General features: G+C 40.4%; 1 protein-coding gene across 11 annotated transcripts in view; it reads left to right on the top strand.

Moving 5' to 3' along the window:
* The first annotated feature begins 10,724 nt into the window (after positions 1-10,724).
* Positions 10,725-17,490, top strand: part of PDS5B (PDS5 cohesin associated factor B) — a 179,821-nt gene continuing 173,055 nt past the window's right edge. For 6 of the 11 annotated variants that reach the window (XM_072795508.1, XM_072795504.1, XM_072795503.1 and 3 more), the window contains exon 1: positions 12,342-12,364. In XM_072795508.1, coding sequence (XP_072651609.1) covers positions 12,360-12,364 — 5 coding nt within the window. In that variant the 5' untranslated portion in view covers positions 12,342-12,359. Of the gene's footprint in view, positions 10,888-11,671; positions 12,365-17,490 lie in introns of those variants that run through there. The other 5 variants (XR_012016191.1, XR_012016190.1, XM_072795505.1 and 2 more) reach the window with 4 other exon arrangements.

Below are 17,490 nucleotides of genomic sequence, written 5' to 3'. Positions count from 1 at the left end.
ATTATTTGATATTTGTTTATATTGTGAAATGATCACCACTAAAAGCCCAGTTAACATCTGTCATCATAGTGATGCCATTTTTTTCTTATATGAGAACTTCTAAGATCTATTTTCTTAACAAATTCCAAATTTGCAATGGAGAATTATTAACTATAGTTGCAATACTATACATTATATCCCCATGATTGTTTTTTTAATCAGTGGAGGTTTGTCCCATTTCACCCATTTCTCAACCGATGCCTCTGGCAATTGCCAATTTGTTCTCTGCATCTGTGAGCCTTTTTAAAAAAATGTTATTTGTTTTTCTCTGTCTGACTTATTATTTCACTTAGCATAATCCGACCATGCTGTAAATGGCACTATTTCCTTCTTTTTCGTGGCTGAATAATATTCCAGTGCATATATATGTATGTGTTTGTGTATACCAAATTATTTTTTATCCATTCATCTGTCATTAAATACTTAAGTTGTTTCCATATCTTGGCTACTGTTAATAATGCTGCAATGAAATGGGGGAGAAGATATCATTTTGAGTCAGCATTTCCATTTTTTTAGGATAAATACCCAGAAGTGGAATCAATATATAATATAATAGTTCTATTTTGAGTTTTTGAGAAAACTTCATACTACTTTTCATGGTGGTTGTACTAATTTATATTTCCATCAGCAATGCACAAAGATTTCCTTTCCTCCACATCTCACCAACACTTGTTACTTCTTGTATTTGTTACTATCCACTCTAACCATGTCATCATGATTTTGATTAGAGTTAGAATTTCCCCGATGATTAGGGTTGTTGAACACCTTCTCATGTACTGATGGCCATCTGCATGTCTTCTTTGGAAAAATATCTATTCCGCTCCTCTGCCCATTTTTGAAAAAGATTTATTTACTTATTTTGAAAGAGAGACAGAGCACAGTGATTGAGGGAAAGAATCTCAGGCAGACTCTCACTGAGCACCAAGCCTGTCGCAGGACTCAATTTCAAGACCCTGAGATTACAACCTGAGCCAAAATCAAGAGTCAGTCGCTTAATCAATTGAGTGACCCAGGCACCCCTCCTCTGCCTATTTTTAAAATCAAATTGTTTATTTGTTTGCTATTGGGTTGTATAGATTCTTTTAGATATTAACTCCTTATCAGAGATATGATTTGCCTTTTTCTTCATTTAGTGTGTTGCCTTTTCATTTTGTTGATGGTTTCCTTTGCTGTGCAGAAATTTTTTAGTCTGATATAGTCCCACTTATTTTTGCTTTTGTTTCCTTTGCTTTTGGTGTCAACCTTCAACTTAAGTTAGAAACCCGAATATGGGATCCCTGAGTGGCGCAGCAGTTTGGCGCCTGCCTTTGGCCCAGGGCGCGATCCGGGAGACCCTGGATCAAATCCCACGTCGGGCTCCCAGTGCATGGAGCCTGCTTCTCCCTCTGCCTGTGTCTCTGCCTCTCTCTGTGTGACTATCATAAATAAATAAAAATTAAAAAAAAAAGAAACCCGAATATGTTTCTCTATATTTTTTGTAAATTGGTACTTGGATCTAGAGGCTTGATCAGATTTAGGCTAGATTATTATGGCAATATTCCTGCATAGGTGCTGCCATGTTCTTCCTTCAGAGAGCATCCAATGATTTGGTTGTTTTTCTGTGTGATGTTAGCAGGTATTTATGCTCAGTGTCTGCATCTGTTATTTTCATCCAAGTTTTAAAAAATGATATTCTAATTCTATCATTCCTTCTTTATTAGCTAGATATCTTCTGCTCAAAGAAAACTATATGATTATCCACTGGCATAGTTTGTATAGACAGGTAAGATAAATGATGGATTCTTTTCCTTTATTTGCCAGATTTCAAAATAATAAATTGGTTTGTTAGCAATCTCCTACAGTGACTAAGTGCTTTTATTTTAAAAATATATCATGAACTCATGAATTCAAATATATTTAAAATATTTATTTTATAATTCATCACTGAACTATTAAACAAATGAAGGTTTGTTAGATAAATTATGATGTATAGCGATGATAGATTGGTAGTATACAGTCACTAAAAATAACAATCTAAGTATATGTTTATTCACCTGAAAGTTATTCATGATATTTTACTCAAAAATTATTTTCAGTGTTAAATACGTCATACTACCAAAGGTGAAAAATTTCTCTTCTATCATTGTTCCCAAGCTACCCAGATCCTCTCCTGGGAGGTCACTGAATCTGTGTATCCTCATATATGTTTTCAGATGGTCTAGAGCTGATAGTTCATCTGCTATGCATTGGTGTGACTGTATTAGTTGTCACACCATTGAATAAATGTTATACCACTAAAATAATGAAGGACTTCCATAGGGGTGTTACATAGTTGCTTCCCTGACCTCTTGAGTACTCTCTTTTCTCCCTGAGCGCTCCAGCCCCTTTCTATCACCCCCTAGACCTTGCCCACCAGCCACCAACTAAAGGGTGAATGCCTGGACACCAGGCAACATTCAGCATTCTGCTCAAGCTATAGCCAGTATCCATTCTGATTTGTCTTTGCCTGTTCTGTACAGTTACAAATATTTTAAATATCATCCCTGCAGATTTCCATACAAACAAATACATCTTATATTTTTAAGAAGATAAGGGAGATTATAAACTATTATAAATATATATTTAGCATATTTTATATTTCTATTAAAAAGCATATAAAACATTACATTTTTAATAAAATGTAAATGTAATTATATGGATAAAATGTATTCTGGACTGACATACAACAAAATATTAAAAGTAACTTTCTATAGTGGCATGATAATGATAGATTTTTTTTTCCTTAAAGATTTATGTATTTATCTGAGAGAGATTGTGTGTGTGTACATGCACACACAGGAAGAGGGGCAGAGAGAGAGAAAATTTTCAAGTGGACTCTCCGCTGAGATCAGATCCCAATTTGGTCCTGGATCCCAGGACCCATGAGATCATGACCTGAGCTGAAACCAAGAGTGGGACCCTCATCCTACGGAGCCATTCAGTCTCCCCTTTCCCTTTCTTTCATTCAGATTTTATTTATTTATTCATGAGAGACAGAGAGTGAGAGACAGAGACATAGACAGAGAAGCAGGCTCCAATGCAGGGAGCCCGATGTGGGACTCAATCCCTAGAGTCAGGATCACGCCCTGGGCTGGGCGGAAGGCAGTTGCTTAAATCGCTGAGCCACTCAGGTGTCCCGCCCCTTTCCCTTTTATTCTTAACTGAATTTCCAGATTTCCCCTCAATAAACAAATTATTTACATATCAAAAAGAGACTATACCTGACCTGGTTTTATTTCAGCTGAGTTAAAAAAAAAAAAAAAAAAAAAAAAAAAAAAAAAATTAAAGTAACAACATTTTTCAACAGCTCCATCTGCTGGTCGTTGAGTAAAGTTAATTTTCAAATATTACCGTATTTATATTTACTATAGTCTGTAGAAGATATAGAATGGGATGCTTCTTACATATCTTAGAAGAGTGAGTATTAGGAGTCAAATTAATTTACTTGCAACAAAACGTGATACAAACTTGGGTAGCTATAGAGTGGGCTCTTACCCAGACAAAAAGTTAGACTTGTTTGCCTAGAACAGAAACTTGACATTGAAAAATTGGTTTGGTTTTTTTGGCTATCTTATACTGGAATGCTAAATGATAATTGAGTAAAATAAAGACATTGATTAGAGATTGAATATGTATTTATATGAAATATATCATATTGTATTATTTCATTCGCCTTTGCCCAAATATTCAGAGCTGCAGTCTGAACTCTCCTGTGTCATTCTCAGTACTTTTCAAATGAAATTGCTCTTGGTTCCATATCTCTTTATTATTTCCTGAAATTGAATTGATGATAAATGTTTTCCTAACACAAATCTCTCTTTAGACGGTAGTGAGAGATATGATGTTTTGTATCAAACATCTCTCAATTATCTCTTTGAAACTCTTAAAAAATAAGATTTATCATTATGCTATGTAAAATCAGCTAGTCATGAAAAGAGGTAGCTAGAGTAGTCCAATTCATAGAAACAGAAAATAGAATGGGGCAAAGAGGAAAAGGGGAGTTGTTATTTAATGGGTGTACACAGTTCTAGTTCTGAAAAATGAAAAAGTTCTGGAAATCTGTTTCACAACAATGTAAATAATACTTAACTCTACTGAACAGTGCACTTTAAAATAGGTAAGAGGTAAATTTTATGGTATTCTGTTTACCATAATAAAAGGTTTATTTTATATATAATATTACTGTTACACGTTATATAATACATAATATATACATGTATAATAAATTCAAAAGAACATATTGAAGCAGCCATGTACTACACTTATTCCATTTTTTTATATTCTTATAAGTCAATCAGTATATCCATAAATTCATAGCATTTGCTGTGACTTACATTTTAAAAAGATATTTAAACATGTTTTTGAAATGGAGTGAATAGCATTGAATTACTTTGTAAATTAATTGGAGGATGATGAGATTCACTAAAAATTTCCCCCTATTTATGTATCCTTGGACAAATCATTTAGCTATTTGGGTCTCAGCTTCTTTATGTGAAATGAATTGAAAGACGTGATCATTTCTATGCTTTATGAACTCTAAAATTCTCAAAATGTTTTCATGACATTTTCTGACACCCTTCCCTAACCAGCTCTAAAGCAATTATATCTGTAAGCAAACTGGTAATAAATGTTAAAAAGGCACCATCAAGTAATTAAAGGTCTATTAGGTGCCTTTTATACAAGAAATTACACCTAGTTTAAGCTTATAAAAATAGAGGTCTCCTCTCTACAATGGGTGGAAGTGACATAAGCTTATAAAGAACACACTTGTTAAATATACATACGTCTGTAGAATTCATATAGTATCCACACTTTATTTGGGGAAATTATGGACAAGATTAGGGAATGTTTTATTTTAAAAAGTGAGGGGAAAATTTTCTACAGTTGTAAACAGCATAGACAGTAGACTATGGAGAGGAAAAGAAAATTAACAGGAAAGATAAACCTACAGGCAAAAAAAGCCATAGGGCCAAGCAGCATGGGGGTGGAAAGTGGGACAAAAGTAAAGAGTATAATAAATAATAGATAATAAACAATAATAAAAGTGACTAAGTAAAGGAATCTGGTTGAAGTAAGGGTAGGCCCCCATATAGCTTCAGACTTATCAACACTACCAGGAGCTGCCCTGGATGCAAGACAATTAATTAAAATCAAAATATAAATAAGAGGTTTGTGAGAGAGTCCTCGTTTTTATTCCATTTGGTTATCTGGCCAGATTATTCTATTACTCATTATGTCTAACAGCATGTAAAGAAGTTTATTTTGAACAAAAATATGTTTAAAGAAGCTCATGTGTTACTAGAAGTATGCTTCTGATATTAACCTCTTACTGTGAATATGGTTAGTTCTAGTGGCTAATAATATTTCTTTTTTTTTTTTAAGATTTTATTTATTTATTCATGAGAGACACAGAGAGAGGGGCAGAGACACAGGTAGAGGGAGAAGCAGGCTCCATGCAGGAAGTCCAATGCGGGACTTGATCCCAGAACTCCGGGATCACACCCTGAGCCAAAGGCAGACACTCAACCACTGAGCCACCTAGGCGTCCCGCTAATAATATTTCTTAAATCTCATTTGCTTTCTTACAGAACTAAACCAATGATAGACTTGATATAAACTTGAAATTTAGAGTAAGTCATTATTCTATATTAAAAACATGAACATAATATAGCCATGAACGTATATACTATATATGTGTAATACCAGGTAACTATATATATGTTTGTACATACCATAAATATGCATGCACTTCAACTGATATTAACATAATTTATAACAAGCTTCAATAGTTGCAATGAACTATAGTGAAACAATGTTTGCTCTGTATTACAAGTTGTTAAAAGTAGCATTTTTGATTCCAGGGTCTATTGGCTGTGCTGTCAACAAAGGAAGCTACTTGCCACATGTGCTTACAAAGCACTTGAAATATCACTAGCAGGAACAGAGATGTTTTCTTCCTTCCTTCCTTCCTTCCTTCCTTCCTTCCTTCCTTCCTTCCTTCCTTCCTTCCTTCCTTCCTTCTTTCTTTCTTTCTTTCTTTCTTTCTTTCTTCTTTCTTTCTTTCGTTCTGTTTATTTCTTTATTCATTCATTCATTCATTCATTCATTCAAGACACAGAGAGAGGTAGAGACACAGGCAGAGGGAGGAGAAGCAGGCTCCATACCGGAGCCCAATACGGGACCTGATCCCAGAACTCCAGGATTTATGTCCTGAGCCCAAGGCAGACACTCAACCACTGAGCCACCCAGGTGCCCCCGGAGATGTGCTTTAAATGTAAAATTCACAATGTGAACAAAAGAATGTAAAATATCCCGTAAAATATTTTTGTATTGACTGCATGTAGAAATGACAGTATGTTGGATATGTTACATAAAATATTATTAAAATTAATACCACTGGTTTCTTTTTACTTTTTAAAATTGGAAGATTTTGAATCGCATACATGGTCACATTGTATTTCAGTTGGAAAGCATGGATTTAGAGTGTAAATAAATGCAATTTCCTCCCATTAATCAAGTGCAGGCCCGTGGATTGCACACACTGCGGAGTGCTGACTATGGGTAAGAGTGAATGGTCTTTGCTTAGGCTGTTCTGCCTTATACATTCAGAAATAGTCAGCAGCTCAGACCTCAATCACAATGGTGACCTACGCTATTCAACTCCCAGGAAATCAAGATGACTCTACCAAGTGTGTTTATTTACCCAAATGATATTTGATAACACACACATACACACATTTCTCCAAAAATCCCAGAGAGTTTTTCCAGGAAAAAAGAATTTTAGCATGATTCCTGTATAGGAGATCAGGAGCACAATTACTTATTAGGTAGCTAAAAGATGGTCTAGAATTCTTTAAGGAACAAAATGTACTTAACAACCTCTAAGACAATTGATCTCCAAGACAATGTTCAAAAGAAAACATTTTCTTCAAGAAGAAAGAAAGAAGAGAGCTGCCTTAGCTTATGTTTGCTAGCTCTGGTGTTACGAGGTAGGCAAAGGTCACCTTCCCCTAAATTTCCTTTGTGGCATCCTTAATCTTCTAGTTCTTCTTCCTGCTTGGAAATCCCAGCATCTTTCTCAGCTCTGTCTCTTTTACCTATCTCTCTCCATAGAAAGGAAAATAATCTGTTAATGTAAGGTGGCAGAAGGGTGGGCTCAGAGGTTTGCAGAAATTTCCCAGGTGATTTTGGGGTTCTTCCACTCCACTTCAGTTGAGAACCACTGCCCTGAGACCAGATCAATGTGGCATTCTTTCAGGAATTTTTGTATTTTAAAAAGGGTCACAGAAGGGGCACCTGGCTGGCTCAGTTTGTAGAGCATACCACACTCATAATCTCAGGGTCTTCAGTTCAAGCCCCACATTGGGGATACAGCTTACGTTTAAAAAAATAAATAAGCAAAGAAAAATTTAAAAAATGAATGGGCAAAAATAGCACAAAGTTTAAGGGGTGTCTGGCTGGCTTAGTTGGTAGAACATGTGACTCTCAATCTCAGGGTTGTGAGTTTGAGCCCCACACTGGGGGTAGAATTTACTTAAAACAAATAAAGAGGGTCACAGAATGGGCACGGTGCTTAATACAGGGAATTAATCATGAAGGGAGGAATTCTAGGCACCAGAAGCTGAGTTTTGGATGAGGGGAGAGGAGAAGAGCCCCTATGCTATCTTTCCGTGATGGCCACATCATGAACAAGAGTCTGACCTCAGAGTTTTGGAGATTACTTCATTTGCCTGATTGACTAATGCCTAAATATCACAAAGTTGATTTCGACCTGGCTTAGTCTCTGCTAATTGATACTAATAGGCTAGCAGGTTACCTTTTTCAAGTAATATAACCAGGTTTCAATATGTTTTCTGGAGATCCAATGCCTTAACTCAAAGAATTAGTCTAGTGGAATTTCAGCACTGTTATACAAGGCAGGCGGGGGTCATGTTTTCAGCTTGACTGGACTTTGCGATGTACTTCAAATTACACAGAATAAATAACAGCCTATATCTAAGTAGGGCCCAGTCTCCTCCTTGTCTAATTAGCTAACACGCTTGATTATGTATGATAAATATTTTATTGCTTTTGGAATGAAATGATAAACGTGAAAGTAAAACAATATTCTGATCAGACATGTCCTTTCAGAAATTGTTCTTTCTTTTGACATACCCACACAGTTTCTCATAGTTCAGCATACTTCCAGTGCATTTTGAAAGTGATTCTGACTTACATTATTTTTGCAATTCACATATTTCAATAAATATAATTGCCAACACTAAGTACTATGTTTCTAGAGGAGAGTACATTCATATAGCATTTTATTTTCTTTTTTTAAACATTTACATTTCTTTTCTTTAAGAATTTATTTATTTATTCATAGACAAAGAGAGAGAGAGGCAGAGACACAGGCAGAGGGAGAAGCAGGCCCCATGCAGGGAGCCTGATGTGGGACTCGATCCGGGTCTCCAGGATCACACCCCAGGCTGCAGGTGGCGCCAAACTGCTGCGCCACCGGGGCTGCCCAGCATTCTATTTTCTTTTTAACCTGGAAATTATTTTCTATCAAATCGCATTCATTGAAATTCTAAATTCTCAAGAGACAATTTTTCAGCACACATCTGCTGGCATACTTCCTACCACATCCTGCAAGGTTTAAGTGTCCCCCAGATAGGGTAGGGTGGATAGTCAAGACTATATGATTTCTGGCTTCAGGTGTAGAGTAACACCTGAAGATTTCAGAAACCATCATCTAGTGTAGCGTTGTGAGGTTGGTCTAGAGATGTAGTAGAGGAGTATTCAAAACACACTAAGGGCAATGTAGGTGTTTTTAGGGTTGTTCACATTAACCATGTGTATTCGTGCTGTCTTCCAACTTCCTAATTCCCTTAACTTCAGCTTTATAACCTACCAAAAGAAAACAAAAGGTCCAGATAACCCAAACACGAGTAATGTGATAGGCAGAATAATAGTCCCCAAAGACGTTCCTGTCACATTCCTTGGAACCTGTGAATATGTTTACATGGCAGAGGGGAATTAAGGTTGCAGATCAAATTGAGGCTGCTGATCATATGACCTTAAATGAGGTGGGTTATCCTGGATTACTCAGGTGGGCCCAGTATAATCACCAGGGGTCTTAAAAGTGAATAAGGTGGCAGAAGGCAGTCAGAGAAAGAGATGTAGCAATGGAAACAAGGTCAGAGGGATGCTGCTGTTCTGATTGTATAGATGAAGGAAGTGGGACAAGAGCTAAGGAATGTGATCAACCCCTAGTAGATGGAAAGGCAAGAAAATGGATTCTTCCCTAGACTCTCCAGAGAGGGACACAGCTACGCCAACATCTTGATGCCAGTCCTCAGAACTACAGAACTGTAAGGCACTTTGTGATAATCTATTACAGCAGTAGTGGAAAACTAGTACAGCTGGTGACTGGATTTGTGGTGCTTTATAATCAAAGATAATTCTCCTAACCAAGTCTGTGTAAAATCAGCATTTTTTTTTAAAATTTATTTATGATAGTCACAGAGAGAGAGAGAGATAGAGAGGCAGAGACATAGACAGAGGGAGAAGCAGGCTCCATGCACCGGGAGCCTGATGTGGGATTCGATCCCGGGTCTCCAGGATCGCGCCCTGGGCCAAAGGCAGGCGCCAAACCGCTGCGCCACCCAGGGATCCCAGCATTTTTTTTTTTTTTTTACATCATTCCCACATAATTCCTCTTTCTTGGAAGTAGGCAGCAGTCACAGCTAATTTTTGGTTTATGTTCTTAACTATCTTAAATTATGCCACATCCAATTACATTTCTCTTGATGAATTGCAGCTTTTTGTTTTAATACCAGTTTTAGATTCCAGGTTTTCTAAATAGTGGTGCTTCAAGGGAAGGTTTACATTACAAATTTCTGTAAATCTATTTGCTGTTGTATAAAACACGGTTTCTTTTGTTAGAAACTAAGCCTCTTTGAGGTGTTTTCCTCTGTGTCCTAATAGCAATTGTCAAATCAACTCTTAATACACTCCCCCAGAGCTGCAGGAGGGGTGAAGGGGGTTAGAAACCTAGCTCCCTCCTGCAGGGCGTCGTGGTGCTCAGAGGATCCCTCCTCCAGCAAGGACAACTGTGGTAAGAGGCGAGCGGAATGCTTTGGTCCAGGTTGAATCACTGCGCTCCTCTTCCCACCTGCCGCTTAACCAACTCCTCACAATGGGAAAGCTGTGGATTAAGTAGACACGTAATACGGCGTAGAAAAAGCCTATTTTGCGCTATTTTGAGACGACTGGGTAAGAGTCCCCAAATAAAGAGCAAAGTAGTTAATTCTGATTTCATTTGCATGGCACGGCATCAGTGTTCAACTTCGGTGTCTTAAAAAATACCGAAGTTTCATCCCCAAAGTTAGGGACATGTCACAATTTACATGGTTTTCCGCGAAAAGCAGAGGCAGAGAAAGCACCGACAGCTGCGCGCCCCGCGGCCACCGCGGCCTCCGCGGCCTCCGCGGCCTCGGCGGCGGCGCCCGGGCGGCTGCGCGTGCGCGCGGGGGGCGGAGCCGGGCGCGCGCGGGGGCGGGGCCGGCCGGGAGCCCAGCGGGCCGGCGGGCGCGCGCCGGGGGCCGTCTGGTCGGCAGGGGGCGCTGCGCCCCCGCGCCGCGCACCGCCTGCCCCTGGGTGCCGTCCGCGGCGGTTCGATTGGAGCAGCCGCCGAAGAGCGCTTGGCGCCATTTTGAAGCGGAGAGGAGGAGGAACGGCCGGGCTGGCTGCGGAAGGGGAGGGGGGGAGGAGGCGATTGGATGCGGCGGCGGCGGCGGAGCCCGGAGAGCAGCGGAGTGAGAGGAGTCGCGAGTCGGGAGCCCGGAGGTAGGAAACCATTCAGTTAACGGAAAGAAAATGTCTCTCCTCTCTGCTCGCCGCGCTCCATTTTTCGGCGCCCGCCGCCGCGGCGGTGTCTGTGGCGGGGCTCAAGCGCCGCCCGTCTGCCAGCCGAGACTCGCCTCCCGGCATCGGAGGCTGCAGCGGCTGCTGCCTGGCGGCGGCCCGGGCCGGGGGCAGCGGGGCGCGGGCGGGGGGCGGGGGCCGCGCTGGGGGTGGGGGTGGGGGTGGGGAGGGCCCGCGGCCGGCGCGCTCCGTCCACGCCGCGGGCTCCGTCACAGCCTCGGGAAATTAAACTTGCCGCCCTGGCCCCAGTCGGGGCGCCGGCGGCGGCGGCGGCGGCGGCGGCGTTGGGGCGCGGGCGGCGACCTTGCGCGCGGGCGGGAGGGAGGGCGGGGGTCCGCGCCCCGCAGCCCGGCCGCCGCCGCCGCCGCCGCCGCCGCCGCCGCCCCTCCCCCTCCCCCTCCCCCCGCGTCCCGGCGGCCGGCGGCTGTTTCCCGGGCGGCAGGCGGGCGGCGCGGTGCTCCTGTTGAATCCTCCCGCTGGCGGGTTTTCCCCCTTCCGGGCGACGGGTGGGGAGCGCGGGTCGGGGCTGAGCCCGCGGCGGCCTGGGGCCTCGGGCGCCCCCGCCGCTCCGCCGGTCCCCGCGCGCCCCGCCCGCCCCGCCCGCCGGGCCCCGCCGCCCAGCCTCTGCTCCGGGCCAGCGGACCCGCTGCCGGAGTGACATTTTTACACTGTTACTCGCCTGTCGCCGGAGATAAAGCGCGCTCAGCGCGCTCTCGGAGCTGGTGCTGGGGGGACCTGAGGACCTGGCGGAGGAGGAGCTCGGCCCTGGCTGCAGGGACTCCTCCCGGGCGACTCCTGGGCTCCGGCTCTCCTCTAGGCAGCCTCGGAGTCGGGATGACAATGGAAGAGGCGTGCAGTTGTAAATAGGGGACATATTTGCACTCTGTGTTCTTCCTGACGCTTGAAAAGTTTTTGGTCAGAAGGAAGATCTTGTATGTCGCTGCTGTCGCTGCTGTCGCTTGGTACAGGCGTGGAGGCTGCGCCAGGCAGGGGCACAGTTATTTGAAGGAATGAATCTGAGCCCTGAAATGCGGTGCCTCGCCTTCAGACTTGCCATGTTGCTGCCTTCCTTCCCGGGGACGGTGGAAACTCGGGGAAGGGCTCGAAAGGGCAGTTCCCGACTCTCTCAACACACGTTTTGAGAATCCTGACCAACCCAATAAAAGGGAGCCCTTTATTTTGCTTTGAAGAATGTACTGTGAACGCTCTTTGCACACTTTGATTATGAAATGATGGATGGGCAGTGCTGTCCTGAACGACCCTACCCTTATTAAATAGTTTCCTAAACTTTGGGATACAGCCTTTATTTCGAAGGCTGGTCAGCGGTCTTGAGTGAGTTGGGAGTCTTTCTACCGTCTTCCTGGTAAACTTTAAAAATTCAAGTGTGCTAGGACATGAGGTGAGCTGTAAATAAAGGACGGTTATTTAAGACTTGAATGGATAGACATAATCATTGTTCCCAACTAACACATGTACGTAAAGTTCCAAGTTAGAGCATTTTAAAAATATTAACTCACGTAGTGCTTAAGTAAGAATAGTTAAAATTATGGAAGTGTGGTATTAAGCAAAATAAAGGCTAGAAAGGGCACTTCTTATCTATGCACTACATTTGTCAGATGCTAGCATTTTTAGGGACAGTAAGAGGAGCATTCCTGTAGTGTATGCAGGTCGGGTTGTGGAACAATTAATCTTGTATCACCTGGTGACAGCAGAAAACCTAATTAAAATTTATAGTGGTGAATATGTAGGTGAAAGTTTCAACGTGGGATGTCTTATGTTAAGATAGATTTATTCTCAAAAACTTAACTATAAAAACGCATATTCAGTAACGTTCTTTTGAAACATATTTACAAATTTACATATAGAAAAGATGCACTTTAGACATTCTTTGATTACTGCAGTGGCTGAAGTAGTGAATTTTTGTTGTTTAGAAAATGACCATTTTTGTTGGTGGGTGTTACTTTAAGGTGTGAATATTTTAAATGACGGTACTGTTTGGATTGGCCTTTTTTTTTTTTTTTTAAGAACTTTTGCACGCTTTCTTATTTTCTCATTTTTTTGAGATTCTTGTATTAGCTTTGTTTTCACAGCAGCTTTTGTATTTTTAATGTTGCTTTTATTCCTGTCTAGGTACGTCTGTTTTTCCCCTCACTTTTCCCAGGAATTACAGGAGATAATGTGATGATAGTGATTCTTGTCATGAGATGTCATGAAATGTTGCTTATTTGACAGGTAGTCTGAGTTGGCTGTTGAATGAAAGTTGCTTTAATTTTTTAATTTAAAAATTGTTATGCAGTTTTAACAGACCATAAGAGTAACTAACATTTTGAGGACATGGCTTTATCAGTAATTTGTTGAGCCTAAAATAATGTGATACCCTTGCCAGACAAGACTTGCCCTGATGAAGAATGAAATGGTAAAATACACCTAGAAATTTGTGGGTGGGCAGGGTGGGGGGGGAATATTTTGGGAATTTCTGTGTTTTTCTGCTTCTCCCTCTTGAATTAGGATTATCCTTTGGCTTCCTCATTGCTACTTTTTTTTTTTTTTTTTTTTGATCCTGTGTGCCGACAACAGAACTCAACTGTGATTTGGCTTGGATGACAAGTACTGTGTATAATTTAAGTTAGAAAAGAATACATTTGTGTTTCCTTTGTCAGTGTTAGCTATTAGGAAACTTAAAACTGGTCATCAACTCACCATGTGCATGAGAAATTAGGTTCAGATTGTTATTTAATTGATTTATCCAAAGTCACAGTCCTATTCATGTGGTGGAATTGGGGTAACTCTTAGTTTCTTGTGGAAGCTTAGAATTTCTTCGTTGTGGTCTGTATTGTTTGATTCAGTACTTAAGTAATATTTAAAATACTACAAGGTAGTATATTATTCTTCATTACCTTCTCTTCTCTTTTAATTCATTCAGTCAAGAAATAAAGTTTCAAGGTTAACCATCTGTTTCAGAGTTGGTTTTAATAATTTTATTCAGGATTCAATCCACTTAAGTTGTCTTAGAAGATAACCTTTTGTGTGTCTTTCTCTTGTGGAGTTGCTTGATCTCCCATTGAACAATGTTACTTGACATGGCATTTATTTATTTTCCTGAAACTTGTAAACCAGAGTAATTTTGAGGTTAGTATTGGATTTTGTTATGTATGTATGTGTGATGAGTGTGTACCTTTTTTTAAAACTTTTAAACTCAGTTTGCTATACAAACCATTTGTCACTTCCAATTCAAATAGATATTTACAGAAAATTGTGTTTAGTTTGAGTATTCCTCAAAAACTAATTCCAAAAATTAGTATTCCAAAAATACTTAGAACGTATTTACTTTTTAAGTGTATTTAAGAAGCTGCCAAATGGTTTGCAGTTGTGACTCCTCCTTATGTGGAAGTCAGTTCTGCCTCACATTATAATGTTATGAACGTGATTATAACCATTTACCCCATTATGTGGAAAAGATTTTTAATCCTTTCTCAGTAATTCAAAAATAGGGTAAGTTTGCTGCTTTGAGACTGTAATTGTTTTTAGTTGATGGGGGTGGTGGTGGTGATCATGCACAGTGAGAGAATTATGAAGACTGAACTCAGGTGAGCAAAATTTAGTTGTTTAAAGTAAATCTTAAGCCATTATATCCATAATAGTTATTGTGTTCTAATAATTAGACATGAATAAGCAGTAATTAGAAGTACTTGGTTTAGTTGTAAAACTTATAAGTGGCTAAGGAGAGTGGAGGAAGACTGATTAAAGCAGGAAGCATCTTTAAAGGGCCGTAACCTGGAAGTACTCTTCTAACCTCCCTCTCCCTTTGACAAAGAATGCTCTAACCTGATTCAGGTGAAATGAACAAATACTAAGTTTCCATATACACAGAGTACCAGAGATGATCTTGTAAAAGGACTGAGATCTTGCCCTATAGAAGTTTAGAGTAGTGATTGACCATCTGCATCAAGGTGGTGAGAGCTGAGAAAACCAGATGGTAAGATCCTTGCCATCTTGTTAAGTAATTCTGCAAGGGGCAAGCCTTCCTCCTCTTCAGTAACAATTGAGATTGCTCTTTTTTTATGTGGGAGAGTGAAATTAGCCAAGACTACATATATAACTATTAGAAGAAGGGGAGGATATTATAACCATAAGCATTACCTCTCTCTAGGAGAGGAGGGTTAGGGGCCCGATAGGAAATGAGATTTTTTGGTTTTCGGGGCAGTGTAGGAAATCTTTTTCTCTTTTTTTTTTTTTTTTTTTTTTTCCAGCTCAGAGGTGTTTTAGAGTGAAGAGATTTTTTTAAAGAAAAACCTCAAATATATGTCCAAAATATATTTCCAAAATACATTCTCTAGTAGCTGAAATTCCTGTCAGGCAAGTTTAATTTTAGTCAACTTTTAGATACTGAGATGAAGGAGGGAGGAATGTGTGGACAGTTGATGGTAAGAATAGTGGTTAAGGTTGTGGGGATTAGAGGACTTTAAGTAATTGTATGTTTTAAGTTAGAAGTTAATGCATGTATATGATAAAAACATTCTGATGGTACAGAAAATTAAAAGCTATTTTTCCTTTTCCACCAACAGGCAATCCACTGTTAACAGTTTGCAGAAAGTTTACTTTTCAAAAAATTTATACAAACAGTATTGTACTGTTTACCTTTTCTAAAACTGCAGTTTACATTTTGCCTAGTTATTGTCAGAGGTGTTTTCATATTTGCGCATTTAGAGTAACATAATTAAAAATGATTAGAGGGGATCCCTGGGTGGCTCAGCAGTTTAGCGCCAGCCTTCAGCGCAGGGTGTGATCCTGGAGACCCGGGATTGAGTCCTACATCGGGCTCCCTGCACGGAGCCTGCTTCTCCCTCTGCCTGTGTCTCTGCCCCTCTCTCTCTCTCTCTCTCTCTCTCTCTGTCTTTCACGAATAAATAAATAAATAATTAAAAATGATTAGAATATTTTATTTATCTTTTATAAGATTTTGTTGGAAGGTGCGCTTGTACACGCACAAACGGGGCTGGAAGGATCAGAGGGAGAGGAAGGAGAGAAGGAGGCTCCCTGCTTAGCAGGGACATGGGGCTCCATCCCAGGACCCTGGCTGGGATCATGACCTGAGCAGACACTTAATAGAGCCACCCAGGTGCCCCTAGAATATTTTGTTATATAGATATTTAATATTTTTTTTCTGACTCCTTTTGAGCGATAATTAGGTTGTAATAGTTCACTCACCTGTGGTATATGAGTATGCATGTTACATGTTCACCAACATTGGACTTTATTGTATGCTTTTTGCCAATTTGATGTGAAATTTTATCTTGTTTTGGGTTTGCATTTCTGTGATTACAAGTGAGGGTAAACTTTTTTTCGTCGATATGCTTATTTGGCAGAGGTTACTTGTGGAACATACTTTAGATTAAGTAGCTTAATTTGCTTGACTCCGCCCCCCCCTCCCCCCATCTAAAATGACCTGAGAGAGGTGCAGCTTTTAAAGAGGGATGATATCTTAGAGCCTGTGGCACCTTGAGGGGTGCATTGCTTTGACTAGAGAGACTACAGTGCTAGACTTTGAACTACCAAGTGCAACACTGGGGAATTGAAAGCCCTTAACTTGGTGTTAGCAAGATACATAAAGGCAGAAAGGGAGATTTGAGAGTCATTTATTTAAACAAATAAATTTTGTATAGGGTCATCTCTGTCTTCTGTATGTTTCTCTTGTCTCACTATTCCCCCCTTCGCCCCTCAACTGTCATTTCATTTTTATTTATACTGTCATTTGGTTTGCTCCTCTTCCCTGGGAGGGGTGGTAGCCTTGACCTTGTTATTTCGATAGTTCCTCCAGAGCTGAGGGACGCTTAGTTTTAATTATAAGGGAAACTGAATTTGCCTCAAACAAATTAAAGGGAGCACTTCTCATTTCTAACATCCTTTACATCTATTATCTGATGTTTAGTAGTACCTCTCCATAGTTAATATTTCTACTGTAGTGTCAGAGGCTGAACTGTATAGAAATCTGGGGATTTTGACATGACTACATAGGTTACCTATTTAATCTCTACATATTACCCTCATCCTCAGCTTCATATTTTTGTTTTGTTTTTAACTGAAGTGAAATATTTCCTTGTAGTCTTGGGAGGGGATTGTTTTAAAGGGCTGTTGTCTGTCCCCTTCCTCTGGCTCCTTCACTATGTAGAGGTGATGTCGATTAACTTGATTGTGGCTATTTCTTCACAATGCATATGTATAGTATCAAAATATCAGGTTGTATACCTTAAATATATACAACTTTTGTAGGTCAGAGTATCTCAACAAAACTGTTTAAAAAAAAGGTTCTTGTCTGTCTCCAGTTATCATTTCACTAGTTAACATCAGATAGCTGTCCCTTTTGCATCATTACCTTCAGTCTTGACCAGTGGTTCTCAAATGTAGGGTTTAGGACACTGCCTTTCTCCCCAGTGCCGCTCACCAGAACATTGAGCAACATCTGGAGACATTTTGGCTATCATAACTGAGGGGAGAGGGGGCAGTGGTGCTACTGGCATCTAGTGG

This window comes from Canis lupus, chromosome 24 (genome assembly GCF_048164855.1).
Source record: "Canis lupus baileyi chromosome 24, mCanLup2.hap1, whole genome shotgun sequence".
Classification (NCBI taxonomy): Eukaryota; Metazoa; Chordata; class Mammalia; order Carnivora; family Canidae; genus Canis; species Canis lupus.
The sequence above is the reverse complement of the archived record's forward strand: the minus strand, read 5'-3'. Positions and strand labels throughout refer to the sequence as shown.